Source organism: Macrobrachium rosenbergii, chromosome 9 (genome assembly GCF_040412425.1).
Source record: "Macrobrachium rosenbergii isolate ZJJX-2024 chromosome 9, ASM4041242v1, whole genome shotgun sequence".
NCBI classification, from domain to species: Eukaryota; Metazoa; Arthropoda; class Malacostraca; order Decapoda; family Palaemonidae; genus Macrobrachium; species Macrobrachium rosenbergii.
Genome location: NC_089749.1, coordinates 31,209,813 through 31,234,812, shown reverse-complemented (window position 1 = coordinate 31,234,812; position 25,000 = coordinate 31,209,813). Strand labels below are relative to the sequence as shown.

General features: G+C 34.3%; 1 protein-coding gene across 2 annotated transcripts in view; it reads right to left on the bottom strand.

Moving 5' to 3' along the window:
* Positions 1–25,000, bottom strand: part of LOC136841672 (homeobox protein aristaless-like 4) — a 188,039-nt gene that overhangs the window by 96,419 nt on the left and 66,620 nt on the right. For both annotated transcript variants that reach the window (XM_067108863.1, XM_067108864.1), the window contains exon 2: positions 4,864–5,057. In XM_067108863.1, coding sequence (XP_066964964.1) covers positions 4,864–5,057 — 194 coding nt within the window. The remainder of the gene's footprint in view (positions 1–4,863; positions 5,058–25,000) is intronic.

Sequence of the window (25,000 nt, the reverse complement as noted above, 5' to 3'; positions counted from 1 at the left end):
ATGTATATAAAACGATATATGCTTTCCTTCACAGTCCAAAGATCATTTCCCATAAACATCCTTATCAAGTTAATCACAATAATCTTTTACATTTATTAAAACAATTTTAAAAAAGATTTAAGTTACCTTAATTATATTGAAACCTAAAGCGGTTACTCTGTTGCCGTCTACATTCGACATGTCAATCGAGACATTGTTCGATCGACTTCTGCTGCCTCATGATTTGGCATAAGCACCCATTCTTTGATGGCTCTTTATTCAGTCACTGTTATAGAAACATATAAACATGCAAATGACCGAGAATATAGGTCAATGAATCATATAAAAAAATAATATATCTGACCACAATAAACCTCTAAAAAGAGTATGGAAATTTTTTCCACACGTGGTGTGGCAGACCATACCTACCGGCATTAGGTATGTAATGAAGTGTTGTTGCCAAAATACCCCATAAACCTCATTTAAAGCAAATTTATAAGGACATACGCCATCGTGACGCTACGGAGTAGTCGCTATAACGAATTCCGAAGGTAAAAACGAAGAAGAAACGTCGAATTAATGAGAAAATTTGCATTTGAACTAAAAAATAAAGAAAAAAGGATATACTGTCATCATACATCTTGCACGTCGTGTTGAGCTAGCAGCTACTACGCACACACGAATGAGGAACACAACTAAAAAAAAATCTTTGGACCTGCTGGTTTGGGTTCATTTCTTTATAGCTATGAAATGTTTTGTAATGAAGCCAAGAATATTTAATTTAGCAATACAACCAAGCAGTGAGGTATATGTTTAACACTTATATTAATAATTTTCTTAAACTGATCAAAATTCGCGTAAATTCTGATAAAAAATTTATGTTATAGGGGATTTATTGTTGTAGGTATATCATACTTCTGGCAGCGCCAGAAGAAAAGGCGAAGTGTCAGTTGAAAAATGAGAATAAACCCAAAAACTAAAGGAAAAGGTGATGTAAAAACGAAAATTTCATTTGTTTTGTCCGTGTTTGTATGTCTGTCACGTGGTAGGGATTTGATTTTGAGTTAAAAACCTTTCTGGGGTGACACAAAGGCCGTGTCCAAAATTTTGTCTGGGTCTGTCAAGCGATTCTGATTTCTATAGAAGCCAAACAAATATACAAACATTCACTTATATATATACTGAATATATATATATATATACTGATATATATATATATATATATATATATATATATATATATATATATATATATATATATATATATATGTATATGTATAATATAAATATATATATATATATATATATATATATATATATATATATATATATATATATATATATATATAAAGCACAATGTAAATTAAAGCATCTGAATCAAAAACCATCCCATCTCTTTGAAGCCTAATATGAGTAATATGAATACATATACAGTGAAGTTGTGTGGATATTTTATATATATTTATATATATATATATATATATATATATATATATATATATATATATATATATAAAATATCCACACAAATTCACTGTATATGTATTCATATTACTTATATTAGGCTTCAAAGAGACGGGATACATTTTTGATTCCAGATATATAATTTACATTGTATTTATATATATATATATATATATATATACATATATATATATATATATATATTTATATTATATATATACTGTATATATATATATATATATGTATGTATGCATTTATATTATACATATACTATATATATATATATATGTATATATGTATTATATATGTATATATATATATATATATATATATATATATATATATATATATATATATATATATATATATATATATATATATATATATATGTGCGTGTCAGTAAGATTGTGAAACCAGGGATTTCTGAAATCCCTGAACTTTTCAGGGAATTCGTGATATCACCAATTCACTTAGGGACATTTGATCCCCGAGGAGCTAGTACTAAACAGAGTGTAAACATTTGATCCCCGAGGGATTAGTGCTAAACACGGAGAAACTGGGTATATGAATCACTGTTTCGCCGTGTTTATTACTAGCCCCTCGGGATCAAATGTCCCTAAGTGAATTGGTGATTTCACGAATTCCCTGAAAATTTCAGGGATTTCGTGAAATCCCTGGTTCCACAGTCTTACTGTCTTACATGTGTATATATATATACATGTGTATATATATGTATATACATATATATAAATATATATATATATATATATATATATATATATATATATATATATGTGTGTGTGTGTGTGTGTGTGCGTTTGTGTGTATTCTTAGATTATGAAACAAAAGTCTCGGCCCTAGAGGAATAAAATTATGTTAAGCTCTTAAATACCTTTATACTGAGGGGAAATCCAATTGGCTGTTATAAATTAAATGAAGAGCTAAAACATTAGGTCTTGTTGTCATAATACATATTAAGCATATTCTGTTCTATACGACTTTCTAAGCAAAAATTGAATGTAATATACAGAGTAACCACTGTTTAACAAATGAGGTAAAAAACAATAATTATCGCCCGATTACAAAGTTGGAAATTTCCTACTTCAAACCTGTGACGGTCGAAACAGTTTTTTTAATAATACAACAAAAAATAAACTCTGGGAGTGAAATTTGCAAATTATATTTATAGCTTAAAGACAAACTTTGGTTTGGTTCTGCCCACCTTCATATTCATGAAGAAGCGTTACCTACTGACTACCAGGCTGATGATGGTAGATTATAACTTGACCACATCGCCTTAACTCGGAGGCAACAGATTGCCACTTGATTATAAAACATTAATTCCTTAGGAAATTTCTGGAACCATATCATATGACTCACCTTGTTACCGAAACACTTAGCCTTACTGAAAGAGAGCCAGACCAAATATTGCAAAGTGATCGAGAGAATTTGACATGGCTAAACATTGCAACGCGAGTGCTGGAATTGTGCTTATTGGTAAAAGATTACAAATGGATCCAAAACTTCCATTCGGTGTTAAAGGAAGTAACATAATCACGAGAATTTCATTAGACCGCGACTGATCATAAGACTAAGTGTCGACATAGAAACTGAGAATATAAACTTTACTGTGATAGGTAACAACCTCATAGGCCAGAGGTCTGTGATGGAAATTTACGATATAAACAAAAAATTTTAATTTGTTTGCGTAGAAGCTATAGTTTGTCCATACTCCTCCGTTCCGGGGAAACGTCATGAGAACCTCATTATAAAATCTGCATTGATATTGCGACATACTTGGTTGCGAGAAAGGTGGCAGCAGAGCCACAAGGCCATGTCAGCTGAAGAAAAGTTTTGTCGAACTCTTGTAAGATTCCCGCCATTGAGAGCAGAATATCAACAACCACCCAAGATACAATCTATAGCAGCATTGTGACAGCATTAAAACATTGTACCGGTGTTAAAAAATGCATCAAAAAATTTTAGCGAGCTACAATTCTGATTAGCAAGGCGCTTGTAAAAGGTCTTAATTACCCACACTTATTCCACAAGTAGTAGCTTGCGCTACTTTTCGATAACAGAGTTTCAGCTATGTTATATGACTTTTAACTGGCGGTGAACTGATTCATTCAAGTTACGTAATTAAAACCGAAGGTTAAATTCGTTCACCTTTAAAAAAAAGATACAACTGCAACCGGTAGCTGAGTTGAAACTGATTCTGGAATAGAATATTTCACATCTGACTAAGAAACATTCTAGTGTGTTGGTGAAAGACTGACGTATTTGGCTTGCTGTTCCTTCAAGTTTCAAGATCTTAATATTTTTGCAAGATGTTGGAAAAAAACTTTAGCTATTATATATTAGAATACAAAAAACTCCAGAACTGCGCATAAATGAGTCATTACCAAACAAGAGGAAGTTAACAGATGCTGCTGAAAAATATGACACACCAAGATAGGACAGACCCAGTTACCCTCATGACTGTACCCCGTACCAATTTGTAGCGGTGTGTCACTTTACCTGATTTCACAGGCATAATGAATACTATCTATTTTTCACTACATATTGCTTTTTTAACTGGTGCAGAGCAAATTGGAGTTAAGCTTTAAAAGAACAAGTTACTACTACTACTACTACTACTACTACTACTACTAATAATAATAATAATAATAATAACAAATAAATAATAATAATAACAAATAAATGAACTTCTGAGATAAAAAAAACGATGTAGAGGTAACTTTTTAGACAGACGTTCAGTTCATGCAAAAATGTGTTTGAAAGAGAGAGAGAGAGAGAGAGAGAGAGAGAGAGAGAGAGAGAGAGAGAGAGAGAGAGAGAGAGAGAGAATCTGTAAATAGTGAACGATCCAGGGCCAAGAGAGGAAGGAGAACATCAATGCATACTGACAATATTGTTTTAAGCCTAAAACAAAACAGGCCCCAGGGGCCAACCCAAGTGTTTTACCCAGCAATACGGATGTCGACACCCCACAATAACTTGTTTCGGCCCACCCAAAAACCTCTCGTAAAATAAGTTTCCCGAGAAGGAGCATAATGCGCCTTACATGTAATCTGTCATTTATTTATTTATTTATCTATTTTCAAAGGTAATGCCTCAATGGACGTCCACTTTGGAGACGTTTATGTCTTAAAATTCCTTATACTCTACAAAGACTCTCAAAAACAATTTCATTTATTCATCACACAGGTTCGTTCAGATGAATTTCATGTAAATAACAAGTTTTCGTGAGTCACCATCACACTATAAACGAGGGGCAGGATCGATTAACACCTATTTCTGTTGGAGGCAAGACTTACACACCTCACAGGAAATCAGTCAGCGGAGTGTCATTTCTATCCTTTTGAATACTAGTCTATTTTATTGTTTAAACTTACTACAGTATTTACTTCCTCTCACCTTTTGGTGGGAAGTCTCCTCTCTGTTATCGGGCTGCTCCTTCTTGCTCTGAGAGTTGGGCGCCTGGTGGCCGATGGATGTGGGTGTATGGGAAGGAGTGGTGCTCAGAATGGGCGGGCTGCTCGACGCCGTGGGCGGAGGAGCTGGGGCTCCCTGCGATGACTGAGTCTCCTCTTCCAGTTTGACGTTCACACCTCCAGAAAAAAAATCACAATCAAAATAACCAGCTAGACAATAATAATAATAATAATAATAATAATAATAATAATAATAATAATAATAATAATAATAATACCGGGTGAGATATATTAGTCATTATAATAATAATAATAATAAATGGGAGAACCCATAGAATTTCTACTAGAGAAATAGGGACACTATGCTAAAAAAAAAAAAAGTAAATAATAATGACCACAGAATTAGGACTACCGTTTGTTTACCTAATCTCTCTTTCCTTGGATTCTTAGTCAGACTTTATAAATTAACGCAAACTTAGAATCTTCCATCGCCCCTTTGCTTAAGCATCCATCCTGACACCTCGAATTCTCATTCCCAAGTGAATCGAATCATGACTTTGAAAATAAGAGTTTCTCTCAAGATTTTATTCGTCGGCATCCCGACAGTTTCTCGCGCGGCTGACGCGTATAGCTACCATCAAGGCTTTCTTTATTTTCAGACCCTTAGATGTTACCAACGGCTGTCACGCAGACTTTATAGGCGAACTAATGTCAAGAGGCCTCTAATAATGATTTACTAGGGGTGGGCATTATTTTCCATCTACATGCATCGTAGGGTTTTGCCAAGAGAACCATCAGTGATACAAGGAAAATGGAAGACCACGAGGAGGAGGCTGAATGTTTCAACGTTCCAGCCATCTAGGTAATAAAAAAAATGACCATACTAAGGACCATTTAATTTCATGTCGCAGGTATCTAATCTGGTTTAATATAAATGATATTTGCATTTACAAAACTTATTGCCTTTTTTTGAAATCCCTCCACTTTTCAGGAAATCTAATTGCCTTACGCGAAATGTAAACGCAAACGTCAAAAAATTCTGGAAAAAAGAAGCAAAATTCATTTTTGACTAATCCTTGATGAAAACAGCTAAAAAAAAAAAAAAAGGCCGAGGGAAGAAAGTTAAACTTGGCAGCTACAAAAGAAAAAGCTGATTCAATTATTATTCTTCTTTCATATGTTGTAATCGACGGAACGAGGATAAAATTGTTATAGAGTTTTCCCGTTTGACTTTTGACAAGAAGAATAAGGGGAAGTTTCCCGAATTTGTTCCACCTCCCGAATTAACGGAATTGGGTCTTGCATGATTTAAGTCTCCAGGCTTGGCTTTCTAACCAGAAACTACATTCACATTTTTGGCGCTTCAGTATATATATATATATATATATATATATATATATATATATATATATATATATATATATATATATATATATATATATATATATATATATATATATATATATATATATATATATATATATATATATATATATATATATATATATATATGTATGTATACACTAATTCACAATTATGCAAGTGATTGTGATTTTTAGAATACATATGTATATATTGTATACTAAAAGTCACAATTATGCAATTGATTTGATTATCAGCTGAACTAAGGGAAAACTTTTAAAAAGAACCGGTAGGGTGCCAAATAATTTCGTGTAATTTACACATCTGTGGGGCATCACTGTGCCCCAAAGATGTGTCAAACAAAAGCACTCGGCACTTTGTCGTTCTTTTCAAACTTTTTCTGTGGCTTCAGCTATATATATATATATATATATATATATATATATATATATATATATATATATATATATATATAAATATATAAATATATGTGTGTATGTGTATGTATGTATATATATATATATATATATATATTGTATATATGTATGTATATATATATATATATATATATATATATATATATATATATATATATATATATATATATATATATATATATATATATATATATAAATATATAATATATATATATATATATATATATATATATATATATATATATATATATATATATATATATATATATATGTATAATGCAACATATTCTATCATTAAGTGAGTGAACACGTCTGCACTTATCCTTCAAAGGTAAAGCCCCACGGGGGCCAAGACATGCGCGCAGCAATGTGGTCACGCCATTCCAAAATGATAATTCTTAGCGGTTAATTAAGGGCCTGCTGGAAGCCTGGAAACAAAGGAAGATGGTTTTCGGCTAACCTTTATGGATACGGTTACTAGAGCCACGCTTTCCTCCTTGGCCCAACCTACACCTACCTAGCAAACCGTATTTGACCTATGCACCAACTTACAATTTACAGAGACTCCACTGTAAACTTTACAACCTCTCTCTCTCTCTCTCTCTATATATATATATATATATATATATATATATATATATATATATATATATATATATATATATATATACTATATATATTATACTGTATATATTATGCGACGGTATTAATATAAAACAAAGACGGATTTAAAAACGCAAATGATTTGATCGTTTTCCTATTTGAATGATTTATGACATGATAACAAAGAATCTGAATTGCTCTCAAAGTTCATGAAAGTCAGTGGATGAAAATTCACTGAAGGCACAAAGTGAAAGAATTCAAAAGATTCTTTACTTTCTGAGACCCCTAATAATTATTATCATTTTGAAGGACCACAATTATCGAATATGATATATCGAAAATGCAGTGGCCATGAGTGAAAAATATAAAAGCAAAGAAAAAAGGAGTTAAATTCGAAGCAGATATGGTTGGTGAAGCATAAAAAATTGGTGTGTGGACATAATTTTGATGGTTTTATATCCAGATTATCTTTTCCATGATTCGAATAACTTCCAACCTTGTAGTTTTTGCCTTCCGCTCTTTTAGATCCTAGAAACCATTCAGTTCTCCCTAGGACTGAATGTTATAAAATTATCGCAAAGATAATCATATCGTATCAGATTCATCATATACTGGCTAGTTTCAAATTATATAACATTATTATGATTTTGTATCGTATTGGTTCCAAGTGTATTAAAAATCAATGACTGCCTTCCTCAACTTGACTATTCGCGTTCAAACCACTCTACAAAGGCAATGGTTAAGCTCATGAATTGTTCCAGGACAAATATTGCGTATTATGTCATGAAATTCCAAAATGTCTTCACATGCAAAACTCAAAGTGACGGGTAGCTTTTAATGTAATTGTCATTAATATGACATTCTCTGCAGCATATGGCGTGTGCAATCAAATGCTAGCATGGAATTACTTCAAGTGGGAATTGATAAAGTAAAATATGACACCAAGAACAATATATAATCTAACATTAAAAAGTGATTAATTAGGTAAATGGAACTCGGTTAAAGGATGTAAAAACGTGTAGTGTAACTGATTACATAGATGCATCTAATACCTCTCATAACGTTTAACAATAGGGTTTCATTAAACAATTCTGAATTTAAACAATACAATTTCCATCAGAAATCAAGCAGGAATACCGGATTCACTTTCGAAAATGTTGAGAATTATTCATTCAAATCTAATGTCCATTTAACAATTACCATTTTAGGAACTCAAAAGTGTCACCAATTTCTTCCAGTCTTCTGTTCAAGAGGTGACTTTTTTATTTCGTGTTCTTAAAATTAAGCTTCCACGAGATTAGACTATAATGGCTAAAGAAAAGTATTTAGGGCTTCGTAACTGCCTGACTATGTAACAGACTAGTGGATGCAAGTGTTAAAAAAGCTGAATGCCTTGGGACTTATTGGTGCTTGATCAAAATTCTATAGTCTATTTTTTGTAGAACGTACAGTAAATGGTAGCTTCCGACATCTCTGAATCTTGTATCTTGATCCAGATTATTCAGTGCACTGCAATGACACGAGCTCTCACCAATCAAGATAAGTCTCAACTGATAAGATTCTGTAGGGTGCACCTAAGACATGTTGCCTGGTTTTATTAGTTTTCTGTAAAATAATTTGATTGAGATGGCTTTTGGTCTGTCCGTCCGCACTTCTTCTGTCCGCCCTCAGATCTTAAAAACTACTGAGACTAGAGGGCTGCAAATTGGTATGTTGATCATCCACCCTCCAATCATCAAACATACCAAATTGCAACCCTCTACCCTCAGTAGTTTTTATTTTATTAAAGGTTAGAGTTAGCAATGATCGTGCATCTGGTACCGCTATAGGTGCCAACAACACAGGCCACCACCGGGCTGTGGCTGAAAGTTTCATGGACTACGACTGAGAATTTCATACAGCATTATATGCTGTACAGAAAACTCGATTGCGCCGAAGTTTCTTCGGCGCATTTTTACTTGTTTTATGATTGTATGCACGTCATGTGCGCCATACAGAATTAGTTTCTAAATGCTGTCTGGCCCCTTTAACAGAGGCAGCTGTTGTTATTAATGTCCTACTGAAGGAGACTTCAGAGGATGCCTTTATTACGAATGCCGGGATAAAGATGGTAATTAAACTCTTCAGAAAATACACTGAATGAAGCGTCAGTTTTGTGCCTGAACCAGTAAGCATAAAAAAGAAAAAGATTCAGGTTATTCCTAACGATCCTTCTTTCCTCTAGCGTAATTCAAATATGCAGAAATATTTATTTATATACATACATACATACATACATACATATATATATATATATATATATATATATATATATATATATATATATATATATATATATATATATATATATATATATATATATATGCCCGTCTTCGTGGTGTGAAAATGTGGTGCAATTAATGAAAACATAGGTATACATAACATAAAAGTTTTACAGGTAACGATTCTCAATATGCATGAAAGTGAAGAGGAACTGATACGTAATACGTAAGAGAGCTGGTTATATACTGCACGAAGTAAAAGGGGCACATATAACACTATTTTCTAGCTCTGATAAATCGCAAATGAAATTTCTGAGCGTTCGTCTGACGTTTTAAAACAAGACACAATACATTTTTGGAGCTCATTTCATCAGCGTGATGGAGATGCTGTGAATCACCAGTCCTGTTTTTATCATTCATTTTTTCTATTCCTTCTTCAAACGCATCGTAATTGAATATGTCGACGCTTCTAAGCACATAAAGTGAAATGCCTATACGATACTTACACTGTACAATAGTTGACCTAACCTGGCAAAAGCCTCAAATTAAATAAAAAAAAATAAAGACTGGACCTGATTATGGAAAGATATATTCATATAACACGCGTCCATTGTTTTCCACTCTCCTCTTAAGGCGTTCAATGACCTACATATTCGAGAAGCCCCTGTTTGCGTCTCACGTTTAAATATGATATTTAGAACTAAATGAGAGGAAGAAAAAGACAACATCTCTTCTTGTCAATCGCTACCACCTTACAGGGGAAAACTGCTAAGTGTTACACTTACATTTACGAAATACTGAGTGCCTTGTGGTCTGACTGAATTCCATACGGCTTACTTCAAGGAATGCAATAAGGATACTATGGAGATCATTCAATTTCATTTCTTGTCGACTCATTCTCCCAGGTTTGCTCGCATAAAAACTCGACACAAAACAGATCAGCAACTATGAGAAGACCTTGGAAAAGCCTGGAAACTTTTCCTTCAGTTTTCTGGGTTTACTCTCATTTTTCACCTGACGCTTCACCTTTTCTTCTGGCGCTGCCAGAAGTATGATCAACCTACTATGATAAATCCCCTGTAACATCAATTTTTTATCAGAATTTACGTGAATTTTGGTCACAATTTATGATAATAATCAATATAATTGTTTATTACCTCAATAAAATCTACATTGAAACCTAAATCGATAATATCCTTCCATAGTAAGCGAAGCTGAGTCCGCGCTTGCATAGTAGTGGCTAAACGCGATGCTGTGAGCCAGCAGAAACCACTACCAAACTCACTCACTCTCTCTTAAGGCATCACTCAAACACTTTGGAGCTAAATCTATCTCTGTCTATGAGGTTTATTACTAAATTATTACCTAAAGAGAAGAACAACAATTTATAATGCAAAAAATGCAAAAAAGTGGAAGTGGTTGATGGTTGAAATTAATTATCATGTGAATTGGCAAAATACTTCACTGCACACGGAAGATAAGTTTCTTTTCACATTACTTGTTACTGATTACCTGGAATATAATGACTGACAATTCTAGATTAAAACTTAACGGGAATGTAGATCATTACATTTGGAAATCTTTTCCAAAAGGCACTTGGAGGGTAAATGTATTAAATGCAAATAGGGATTAAATCAGGAAACAGAAACTACTGCACTTCGAGTACCTCAAAGTGCTTGCAGCTTACACAACACGTCAATTCATACCTTTTGCTGATGTAATCAAACACAGTAAGGAATAGCATTCCCATCATTTACGAAAATAAAATTATTGTTTGAGGTTATATATTAGAATGATATATAGTCACTTCCATCTTTCATCAATGCTTATTTATTCAAAACAATAAATATCCGACTGCCTAACATTCCTCCAAAAAGGGAAAGATTTTGTTTGATACATAATTACGTTATTGTACAAATTGACCATGTTTATGCATGCTGTACGTGTAACTTTATACACGACTCTACGTTAAGAAATTTGATGTCATAGTAATGATAATGAGTTGTAATTTATTATGTTATGTTAAAATCGCCCCAAAAACCAAAATAAAAAATACATATCACGAGTTGAAGTTAGCCGTATAGGAAAGAGTTTTGCACTTTTTTCTTAATATGATGAGGGGATGGAAGGATAACTCTTGCAGCAATTCACTTAATGATAGAAGAGGTAAAAAGGCGTAACAGAGTATAGACTAAATATTTCTTATTAAAAAAAAAGACGTCTACTCTCATACAATATTAATGAATGAGATTAAATTAGAACTAAGGGGTTGGTTCAGTTTTTTATGAATTGGACAATGAAGTTTACTTTTATTATAGTAACACATATCATAAAAAGACATCATTGGCCTTGGCCTACACCAAATTGCCTGTATCACATGGAAATATTGTTTTAGATTTTTATTGCATGATTTGGACTTTATAACAGCCTACAAATAGCGTTGAAGGTTCTAACAGTGAAATGAATAACGTCTATACATAATTTATTCATATTCTGATCAGAGCGTCTGAGATGCTCCCAGATGAAATACAGTGGCAAACTGTCATGAAATCGGCGTTAACCTGTCTACACATGCGATTACATGTCAGTCGGTCGGAAAGTATTTAGGTAATGTCATTAGTTCATCCGTTCTGGTGAGTGGACTGTCTCTGCCCGCAAACTGTTGTCAACACAAGTTTTAACAGCTGTTTCGATGAACAGACAGAAGAAATGACAGGTAAACTTGATCGTGAATACATGGCCTTAGGTTGTTGAATTCTATAATAGTGAATGGGTGTGTCGGAAGAGAGTGAGAAAGAGTGAGAGAAGATTGAGAAGAGGGGTGTTAGGGAGGAGAAAGCGGTAGAGAGATAGTTTACTGAATGTCATTCAGAGTTTTTCCGGGCAGCGCCAGGTTGATCAGCTAGTATGTGTGTATATATATATATATATATATATATATATATATATATATATATATATATATATATATATATATATATATATATATTATTTCTGACTCACATCGGGATCGAACTCCAGTCTCTCTTCTGTGGCTCAGCTGGTAGTGCCCTGGCTTTTCATTTGAAAGACAAGGGTTCGACCCCGATGTGAGTCAGAAACTCATTTATGTTAAACGCGTGCTCATGTGTTCATAGTTACAAACATACATTCATTATATATATATATATATATATATATATATTATATATATATATATATATATATATATATATATATATATATATATATATATATATATATTATATACATATACATACATATATCTGTATATATACATGTATATATAGATAGACAGACGTTTATATAGATCACAAGTCTAGTTCATTTGTATTTGTTTTTCAATATCCACATTCTTTACTATTGAGAATTTCAAATACAGTGGCCATAAGGTAGCCATTCCTAATATGACTTTTTACCATCTCAGACCTCACGAACAGTAATGTGTTATATGTTTTTCATCGTATGCATTATTTAACACTGGCAGATTCATAGTATTAACCATAAAAGTATTTTATTCTCTCATAAGCAATGTTGAAGTCCTTCTGCGGATATCTGGCTCATCTTTGCACCAGTGCATCATGTCAAATTGAACATCGTTAAATGAAAATGAGAATTGTATATTTTTTAGTGATTTGTTTTTGAAGAATAACATACAATCTAAATCGCTTCTTCAACTTTAAAGACTGAAGACGTTTGGCGCTGCCTGAAGAGATATCAGCCCTTGGTGGATGGACTGCGTATTCTGAAGATCTGACGGAACAGATTTATAGACTATGCCCAGTTGAACAGGCTGTTGGCTTCCACACTCGAACGATTAGTGGTAGACCAATGATGAGTCAAAGTAATGTAAAACAAACACTGAAATAAAACAAATAAATAAATAACAAGTCAATAAATAAATAACATATTCAATACAGGTCCGATGCTAGGGCCAAAGGGTCAAACCAAGGCTAGAGAATAATTCTTGAGACTATATTGACATGAGCACTACTCTCTACTGCGCCATTCACAAAGTAATTCCAATGACTGTTTTTTATCAAAAGTATTTTTGCCGTATATATCAAACGCTAACATTCTGTATACGTCTGATGTAGCTAAAATACAAATTAATCTTACGACGGTAAAAGGTGATATTACGACATCATATTGTCGATGTGTATTTGTTTCAGAATGAAAAATCTTGAATTCTTTTTGAAGTGAAGTTTAAAGAAATAGGACTGATCAATGTGAAAGACAGCTCAAACAGACTTCATCGAACCAAGAGTTTTAAAGCGAAATATTTGAGAGCCAAACCATCTCACACCACAACCGACGTAACAAATGATTACAGTTGTGAACCAAAGGTTACAAGAACACTTTACTATTAAACCTGCTTGTGACTCTTACCCTATCAGCTCTTGCAAAAAGCGTCTTTCTGAGACATTCAAGTGCTTTGTAAGTTTACGTGGATGTTTGAATTAACGCGGCATTGACATGATCAAGAAGGTCTGTTTTCAATACTCAGAATTAGTCCTAATCAGAAATCGATACCAGTTATTGTTGCTGAAGGTATTCACTTTTGCATGAAGCTAAATAACATTCATTTGAAACGCTCTGCAGTAGGGGCTGTAATAACTGAAAAATAAAGACATCCCGTACATGGATGTGTCTTACTGAGTGTCCGAAATCAAAGAAACAGAAAATCAGTGCCTGAAGATCAGTTGGATGTATAAACGAATTCCATCATGACACGACAATACGCTTTAATTGAAATACCCGGCAACCTTTGGCACTCATCGGCTTAAAGTGGAAAAAAAAAAGGCAGAATAGGAGTGTCTTAATTATAATGCCCGACGACATGCGGCAAGGAGCAGTTAGGGACAATCACGCAGAGAAGAGGATCATCTAATCCTGCCAATCCGAACAAATCAACTAATTGATTACCGATATCAAATCTAATTAAGTGGGGGTAGACTCGTTAATCTCAACCCCCATTTCACGTATTAAGACTCGGAGGATACTCCCACCTCGGCCTAGCCCCGCGCACACACACACACACGCACACATACAATACACACACGCACTTACGCACACACTTGCACACACACGCACACGTCCCTGATTGTCGCGGCCATAAATGGATCAGCTACGGAACGAAATCTTATTTATACAATACCTTTTTCTCTCCGACTACCATCTTTATTCCACCCTGAGAGAGAGAGAGAGAGAGAGAGAGAGAGCCATTGAAAATATGAATACAAGGATTTTATTCTTACATGACCAAGAATTACGGAACCTACTGCATCGCGTCGTACACTTTCAGATAAAGTAAGAGCAATTTTATTTAGGATTTTATAATCAATGAAAATTTGGCTATAGAGCCGAGTACGGGACACTTCCAGCCGTTTAGCGCTTAAAACAGGGAAAAGAGGAATCTGGAGTTGTTGGACAAAAAGACGGAATAAAGGAAGTGGGAACGGAGGTACAGTAAAAGGAATGAAAGGGATTGCAGCTAGGGGTCGACGGGACATATGCAAGCAAACTCAAGTAATGCCAACAGTGCACCACTTGAGGTGTACTGACTCCTCATATATATATATATATATATATATATATATATATATATATATATATATATATATATATATATATATATATATATATATATATATATATATATATATATATATATATAACGTTATTGGAAAGAGCTTTTGAACGTTGGTGCTAGCCCATGTCCTTCCCTTTCTGCTTGCGACCTTCGTAGTCGACTGGCTACCAGTTACACAATTTTCGGGCTCAGGAAAGGTATGATATGAGTTATCGGAATTGATCTCAGTGTTCACACTCCCGTTGGGAATCGGACTTGGGAACTGTTTTTTTTTTTTTCGAAAAATATCCCAGCATCCATCAGGACATAAGCCCTTGCTACAGGGCAGCAATGTTGCAGATAATTTTCACGGGATTTGCTACCTGTTTTTCACATCGATTGTATGGGTTATTATCTGAACAACGGGGACACTCTTACAGTATTTAATAAGCTCTCAAATACAAAACAGATTTCTATGGACAAAATGAAAGCGAGTCCAAGAGCTTACTTATCCTCGCATGTTTATTGGCGCGTTTCGTACAAATCACTTCATTTACTGACTTCTTACAGCGCGATGTTCATTACGCAACAGCTTTGTCCGATCGACCAACTAGACCTGAATTTATTTTGATCCTGTAGTGAAGCTTCTAAAAACAAAACCGGAGTTCTGAAGAAACGACGGAGAGTTGTTTTGAATGAAAACTCGGCAGTTTTCTCCTCGTCCTTTATTGTGGTTGATGTTCTTTCTTTTAGATGTCAGTTATGGTGATAGTATTGCGTCAAATAATAACACATTAATGATACTTGATGTCGGAGATCTTATTATTGGGGGTTTGGTGTTGCGAACAAAAATCGTCTTGCTGAAATCTGAACACACAATGAAGAGAGAATCCCGACTCATTATCCATCGGAGGGAGAGCCATGACTTTTTCTTTCTTTATCATTATACTTTTTCCCGGAAACAGTTCGCGCATCGAACCTCCTAAGTCCATTAAGGTGTAATTCTTTAACAGCTTCTCTCAAGCGGCTCCATTATTTCAAGACAGTTAAACATACTATCCCATTTATATAATTATATAATAAAGCTAATTCCCCCTCAGGGATGCCGAGGGATGACTGGGAGGTGGGAGGATGCGGGGTTAGGGGTGGGGGGGAGGGGGAGGATACTGGTCGAAAGACTAACTTGTCGGCAGCAGCCAATAGGAAGGGAATTGGCTCGTTAGAAGTTTAATTACCAAATGGCCTTGTTAATGCAAGGGCTTATTGGAATAGCCCTCTCTCGGATTGTCCACCTTTCCCCAACACCCCCCACCCCTTCTCACTTCCTCCCTCCCCGGGGGAACCCCTCCGAGATCTTCCTACCCTCCTCTCCCCAGGAGGAATCTTCCCAGAGTTTCTCGTTTGGACTTAGAGTTTGTCCAGTGGAATACTTTTGTATCTGTTATCAAATTTTTGTATCTTCGATATATACGAGCAGTGATAGCATATAGTATTTCGTAATTACTCATCGCTTCCCAAGAACAAGTAAAGGAAGCAGAGAGCACCAAGCAACTGACCGAAACATTTTGGGAAGGTCGAGGAGTGAAGCTCAGCTAAATGATATTCTATCCAATTGGTAGTGGATTTGGGCCGAGATGTGATCATCAGAGGCAGTGATCATCCCTGTATGTTTAGAATGCGCCAGTATTCCCAGATATATATCCTCTAAGCTCTGCTCATTAACAGGTTACATGGCCACCCTCTCTCTCTCTCTCTCTCTCTCTCTCTCTCTCTCTCTCTCTCTCTCTCTCTTTTCGTCTTGGAGTTTCTCTCGGAAAATCGAGGATGACTCGGGATCTCAGTCCTCGTAATTGACCGCATACGTACACGCTATTAGTATTCCTAAGTTAGCTCGAAGTGTTTATTGACTGATTGATTTCGGGAATTCGCTCACGTTTCTAAGGCCATCGGTTCCGGGAATATATTATTTGCCGTTAATAACTGAAAACACGAAAGAAAGTCCTGACCGAAATTTTAACCAAAACTTCATTCACTGTAAATACTTGATCTGTACATTCTTTAATAATAAGCTGTTTTGTAAGTGTCTCTCGGAATAAATTGAAGAAAATAAGAACTGTAGTTCACGAGAGTATGAACAGGTAATGCAAAAAACCAAAACAAAGAAAAGGAGAAGATATAAAAAATATATTTTCCAACACTCATATATATTATACACACACACACACACACACACACACACACATATATATATATATATATATATATATATATATATATATATATATATATATATATATATAATATACTATATATTATGTACACTTATCTCTTATAAACAATTTGAATATGTATATAATTTGTATATGTATATATATATATATATATATATATATATATATATATATATATATATATATATATATATATATATATATATATATATATATATATATATATCATATATATATATATATATATATATATATATATATATATATATATATTATATTTTATACGGGATGAGTATGTACGCAATATACTCGTATGAGTATTGGAAGTTATTTTTTTTTTAAATCTTCTTCTCTCTTTACATTACCCGTTCATATTTATGTGAACTACACTTCTGAATTTCCAGTTTTCTCGAGAGACAAAGACTACATTGCTGTTTCATTTGGACAGTTACTCATTTGACATCTTTATAACTGTAAGATGTTATGTGAGACCGGATGAATCGGGATGTTTCCTTAGTTGTGTTGAAAATACAGGCATAATCCACTCGCCATGCGTACTGTATTATGTGTGTATCTCTCTCTCTCTATATATATACATATATATGAGAGAAAGAGAGAGAGAATTATGTATGACGAGTAGGTTATACCTCTATTTTTCACACAACTATGGAAACATCCCGACTCATCCGGTCCCATATAACATCTTGCAGTGATAATAAAGGTTTAAAACTCATTATTGCCACCTTTTCTCGAAGAACTGAAAGGAGTGTCTCTCGAGATCTGCTCTACTACAGGTAACTGAACAATTTCAAGACTAACATTGGGACTTTCCTACAAGTGCAGCACAAAGTTCTAATGTATATCTTGTTCACTTCGGCTGGTATAATGGTTAGTGTTGTGGAATGCCACTCACACGTCGCGGGTTCGCGTCTCCCCAGGGCGATGAAAAATCACTTGCTCTGTATCATGATCAGTTACTGCTGCAGTGTGGGGTCTGTAGTAGGAGGTTGAAACCAACATTCTTTGGCAGCTTGAACTTCAAGTCAATGGCCACTGTGTGCTTGTTCCACGTGAATGGGCTTCAGATGCTGAAATAATAATAACTAATATTTGTCATCGCACTGGGCCCTTTTCTCTTTAAAATGAGAAATCTCTTTTTTCCTTTGTGTTCCCTTAGTTTATCTAACAAGCCTCTTTTTAACAGGGACAATGGGATGATCAAGGAAGTTTTACTTACCATGCAGCAGAAAGTTTTTCCAGACAGGTATAATTGTCTTTATTTATGAGCTAAAAATGTTTTAATAAGTTTGTATTTAGTTTGAATTTTCAATATCAGTTATAAAGTTTTTCCAGACAGGTATAATTGTCTTTATTTATGAGCTAAAAATGTTTTAATAAGTTTGTATTTAGTTTAAATTTTCAATATCAGTTATACGGACTGTTCTATTGTTATTTTCTAAATGATAACAATTTTGATCAAACCAGGACACTGGTGATATTTTGGCAATTCATGAAAGTGTAAAATTTAAGGTAAACAACATGTACCAGGAAACGGAATCCAGCAAAATGAAGGTGAATCGATCGAATCCTCGAACTAAACAAGCCAAAAATGGTTCTGAGAGCGTCGTCTGCTACAAAATTGTCATCCGATACTCTTTATAACTTGGGCTCAAGGCGAACCGAAATGATAGTGACCCCAACAAAGTTCGGGGGTCGTTATCTAGGACTAATATTTTTTGGGGGTCATTATCTTTATGATATTTACAGCCTTTTATTTATGATTTTACGGTAATCCCCAACAGGCTTGTAATAAACACGCCGCAAAGGTGGATACATACCGGGTTAAAATCCTTGGGGGTCACCATCTAGGAAAGATCCGAACTTTGCAAATGCTGTGTTGTTCTTGACAGACGTGCTAAAACTGCGACATTAAAAGCGCTTTTTATAAAGGCTGAGAACCAACCTAACATGCCACGGCCTCTCCGCTGTTTTACATCGTCTGTATACATGATCCCAAAAACTACATAATAAATGTTAAACACTGAGGAAAAAAATATATGAAGTCAGAGTCGTTTTGTATATTCCATCAGGGTAAGGGTTGTAATTATAGTAAAACAATCGAGAAGAGGTAACCAGAAAAGGTCCTCTTTTCCCAGAAGAGCAACACGCTCTATCTAAATCACTTTTTCATCTTTGTTATAAAAAAAGGATAAGAAACAAGTAAAAAATGCGCCGAAGTTTCTTTAGCGCAATCGAGTTTTCTGTACAGCGTATAATCAAGGACAAAGAAAGCAGATCTAGCTTTCGGCGGTCTCGGCGTAATGCTGTATGAGCGGCGGCCCATGAATCTTTTTCACGGCCCGGTGGTGGCCTGTCCTATATCGTTGCCAGATACACGATTATGGTTAACTTTAACCTTAAATAAAATAAAAACTACTGAGACTACAGGGCTGCAGCTTGGTATGTTTGACGATTGGAAGGTGGATGATCAACATACCAATTTGCAGCCCTCTAGCCTCAGTAGTGTTTAAGATCTGAGGGCGGAGGGCAGAGAAAGCCGGCACAATAGTTTTCTTTTACAGAAAACCAAAAACAGACAACAATAACTAATATAATAAACATACGATTGAAATCCTGAAATAGCCTTTTTAGTATTTCTATTTATGTGTACTGTGCATCAGTGCGTGGATTCTTTGGTTAACTAATAGTAACTAAGGAGTATGTAAAAAGAAAATCCAGTATAGGGGTTTAGAACCGATGGTCTGTGGATACTTATTTAAATAAGGTTCACAGCATAAGGTTCGTGAATACAAGACAAGAATCCACGTCAATTAGCAGGAGAGCAAAACCTTCACAAGGATTCGATGGAGCTAATTTTGGTTCGCCTAGGCTTGTACGGCGTGCACTGCTATGGAGTCAACATGACACTGGTCAAGGATTTTCCTAAGAGATTTTATGCAAACCACATGATAATAAAATCTTTATGGCGTTGAGTTCGCTTCAATAAAGGATGAGAGATATTTAGTTTGCTAACATGAAGTAAACTCTACAGCACAATCTTAGGCGGCTTTAAATTTCGGATATGGCACATTTTGGTATAAGCTAAAGACTTGATCTGAGGAACCTAACCACCACATCGCTAAGGGAGTGATTTAAGATTCAGGTTTTAGCAAATCATCAGATGAACTTGTGACTTACTCGAAATTAGACATGCTAGCTACTTACTTTGAGTATGTTACTGTATTCACGTTCTGCGGTGACGGTTTGTACAACGGCACTAAACTGGGTTTTTAACGAGACGACAGAAAATTGCGTGAAAACACGGAGAAAAATAAAGATTCAAAACTAATACAGTAAACGCGACTAGATGATACAACATTATTATATATATATATATATATATATATATATATATATATATATATATATATATATATATATATATATATATATATATATATATATATATACATATATATATATACATATATTACATAGCATGTAAATGTATATATATATTTATATACATATATATAGATATATACTGTATATATACACATACATATATTTTAGCGTTCACCTTTAATTGTGTTGCTAGATATGTCCAAAGTCTGAAGGACGCCATTTTCTTTTCTCTTCTGGCAATATCATAATCACCTCTCAAGTTTGCCTCAATTCACTCGCATATTCTGGATTAATGTAGCTTACAGTAGATTAAATGGGATTGGTTTACACAGTTGCATCCATCATGAAATATAATAATCTGAAAAACTTAATTTTATAGGTGAGGCATCAGACGTTATAAGAAGAAATTAATACCCTTTTTATGTTTCACGTACACAGCTTTATGTCCACACACGCAATATATATGTATATATACACGCAATATATATGTATATATATACATATATATGTGTATGTATGTGTATATATATATGCATACATGCTTATATACATATATACTTGAAAGAAATTTTATATATTCCATCTCATTTCGGTTTTGGAGGCACTTCTGCTCAGTACTGAATTAATCAGCCTATCATCCCCCTACCTCTCTTTCACAATTGATGCGCAGAACTTGACAGAATACGGATTACATAAAGATTTTATACACTAGGAATACAGAACCCATATGTATACCCCTCTATATCGCAAACTCTATCGCAAATATATAATAGCAGGACTGGAGATGTAATATTTCCTCTTAGCAAGACGGAGAAATTAACTTGTTATGAAAAGTTGTTCTTTTGATGTTTTATTGGTCGCTGACTGCGTTGTTGTCGTCCCTATGATGGATTTGTTGTGCCATTATCGCTGTGTTGTGGGTGTGTTTGCACTTTCATCTTTTCTGTTGTTTCGTTGTATTTACGGCATCGTTTAGTTGTTGCTCTTTTGCAGTGTTCTTTCTGCTGTGCTTCTATTTGCTGCTGTTGGTGATTTACATCTGTAAACGTCATGACAGGCTACTTGTGGCACCACCAGTCCGACATTCTTCAAGGCACATGAATAACCTCGCCGTCAATATGAAACGATGTGCCACCGAAGGAAGGCCCTTCTCACCACCCCCATCAGCATCCTGATGTTCTACTAACTGAGATAGTCTGAAATTCCGAGTAGCACTTACTTTGTTAAATGTTATCGCCTTGGGGTAAGAAACTACTCCGAAGAATCTCTCCAGCAACTGATCCTTGCATACCGGCCAATATGGCGGAATAAATTATGAAAGTGACACGCCAAAATAAAAAAAAAAATAACCATTTCGCAGAAATTGGATTACTTATAAAAGAGAGCGCGTGGATGACAACTTGTATTTTTAGTCCAGGACCTTCAAGGCCCAGTCTTCACCACCCCCGATACAGGTTTCTGACTACAAAAGAGAGCCATAGACTACCCTCTAACGCGGCAGAAGATTGCATACCACCAGAATTCCTTGCTGTTCAATGTTTCATTTTTCTGAAAGTCTTTCCAAATTATTGAAAAAATCTCACGAGACTTCAGTTTGTAAAAATGTGGATAAAAAAAAAAAAAAAAGAGATCAAGCTAATCAAGCTATAACAAGAATAACTGCTCACCAAAAAATTAAAATGGTGACTTATTTTGCATGTAAAGCTCGAGGTTTATTCTATAGACCTTGGAAAAACTGAGAAATCCTGCCAACACCGACTTCACATATTAAATCCTAATCAAAAGTCAAGTTTTAAGTCCTTCGATTCGTCATCAGAAGAAAGGACTCTATTCAGAAAATCGTCATGGTTTTGTTAAAAAAAAAAAAAAAAACATTTATAGCCTTACCATCATTGTCAGTCTTTTTCTTGACTGACAAAAAAGAGCACCGATTATTCCTTATTCTCAGCTTAATCCTTAGCGGGGTCGACGTTTTTGATGCGCCTTTTCTAGGTGTTTCTAACACTAATTAACAGGCTATTTCATAATTTCTTTTGGTAGATGTTTAACGGACAAATAACCTCAAGACCATCGATTCCTAGTCATGATATATAACAAAATTAATATAAGACTTTTTTCACATTTCCAATCATTAACTTGCACATGAACCAGTTTATGATGCTTTTGTTCGTTTTATATTCGCTTCCTCGATCTTCTGAAATAATTTCATGCATTCCTTCTTGCGCAACTTGATTTTAGTATACTCCTAATTCAATAATGGTTTACAAGTTAGAACACAGTGTACACAAGCATATTCCACACACCTACATATATTTGTACGTACACACACACACACACGAGAGATTCTCTTTAGAGCGGGGATCGAACAGAGGTACCTGAATATTGGGTAGGGGGTATAAGTCTCAGTACAAATGAAATGCAGTTTTAATAACCCATGTAAGCACCAGGACACAACAGAGCTCAACAGGCAAAAGTTATTATACCTTCACTAGAGTTTCTGTTGTAAGTGTGGCAATCCGGCCCATCATTGCATTGCCAGTTTCGATTCGAAGACCAGGAATTTAGATAAGGAATTACAAGGTACGGTGTGAAATTCCGGATATTTCGATAGCGTGAAGCAGAGAAAGAAGCAGGGGAAGCCTTTAAACTAGTAGTCATAATTAGTAACAGCGCAAGTCATATTGTGGTACTGAATTTGATCTGTTTTCCTGTTTTGTTTCCATGATAAAAAGGTGTTGCCAATTGGATAAGTCATACTCTAGAAATTTACATCGAAATTGGGCATATCCTTAATCAAAGTATAAGACCTCAGTTAATATCTGATGTGGTCATTCTGTGCACAGTGATATACCCTATAGTATTAAAATATGACTATATATCTACATATATATGTGTTATACATACAGTATATGCATATATATATATGTGTGTGTGTATGTATATGTATTTACATATCTATTCATATCATTACACATACATCAAACTAACATTTAACAAATTAACCTACAGCATCATGATAAACTCCAGTTTCATATATATCTGTCTTAAATGTAATACTATTTTTATTATATTGTATAATCCTGATAGTTTATCACAGTAAGCTTGTTTTAACAGTAGTCTTACCTGTCATTTCCATTCACTAACATAGCACTGAAATTCCTTGCACACAATTGAACAATCTATGAAATAAAACTTCATAACAGTGTTTCTTGGGGTCATTAACGCTTAGAAGAGTGGGTAATTAGCAATGTGAAAACTGAAATCCTTCAGCTTATCATAATCTTGTGATAATTTTTCATCTAGCACTAAAATCTTAGCGTTTAAAAATACAGCTTTATTTTTTGAATTATTTACTCTATTTAGGTACTCATTCTTTGGGGACACATATTTATATATATATATATATATATATATATATATATATATATATATATATATATATATATATATATATATATGTATATTATATATATACATACATAATATATATATATATATATATATATATATATATATGTATGTATACACACACACACACACACATATATATATATATATATATATATATATATATATATATATATATATATATATATATATATATATATATATATATATATATATATATTATATATTGTTATAAATTCAGGCCTTCTATCACCTTATAAATAGAATAACGATCAAAACTAATAGCTAAAATACACCACAGAGGAAAGGAAAGTGGTAGTTTCAGCAACGATCCAGGCAGTGAATTCCAGGCCTTTATTCTTGCCCTCCCTCAGAAATTCTTGCTATTGTTCTGCTCTACCTACCTTAACGTCTTGCCTTCTCCCGTTTTCCGACCTCTAGTACTGGAGGAATACTTTTTTTCAGATTGTACCAGCCCAGACCAGACAAAGCTGGAAGCCATCCAGTTAAACGTGACCTGGGACAAGGGCATGCGAGACCCTGGGAGACACTAAGGGTGAGATGGTGGCACACCACTACACAGAACACATCTCTAACTCGAGCTGTGACCCTCGACTATGAGACGACAACTTGCCAACACACATATACCAAGGGCCGAATACATATCCCAGTGGCTGACTGGATGTCTCATTCTTGCTTTCTTATTACAAAGCATACATTAATTCAATCAGGTATGTGTTTGATAGAGGGTTCCACCCATTCTATTATCTTTATTTCTCTCGACTCTCGATCTCTGCAACCATTCCTCTCCTGGGATATTCTTGTGGCTGGCATATTAGTG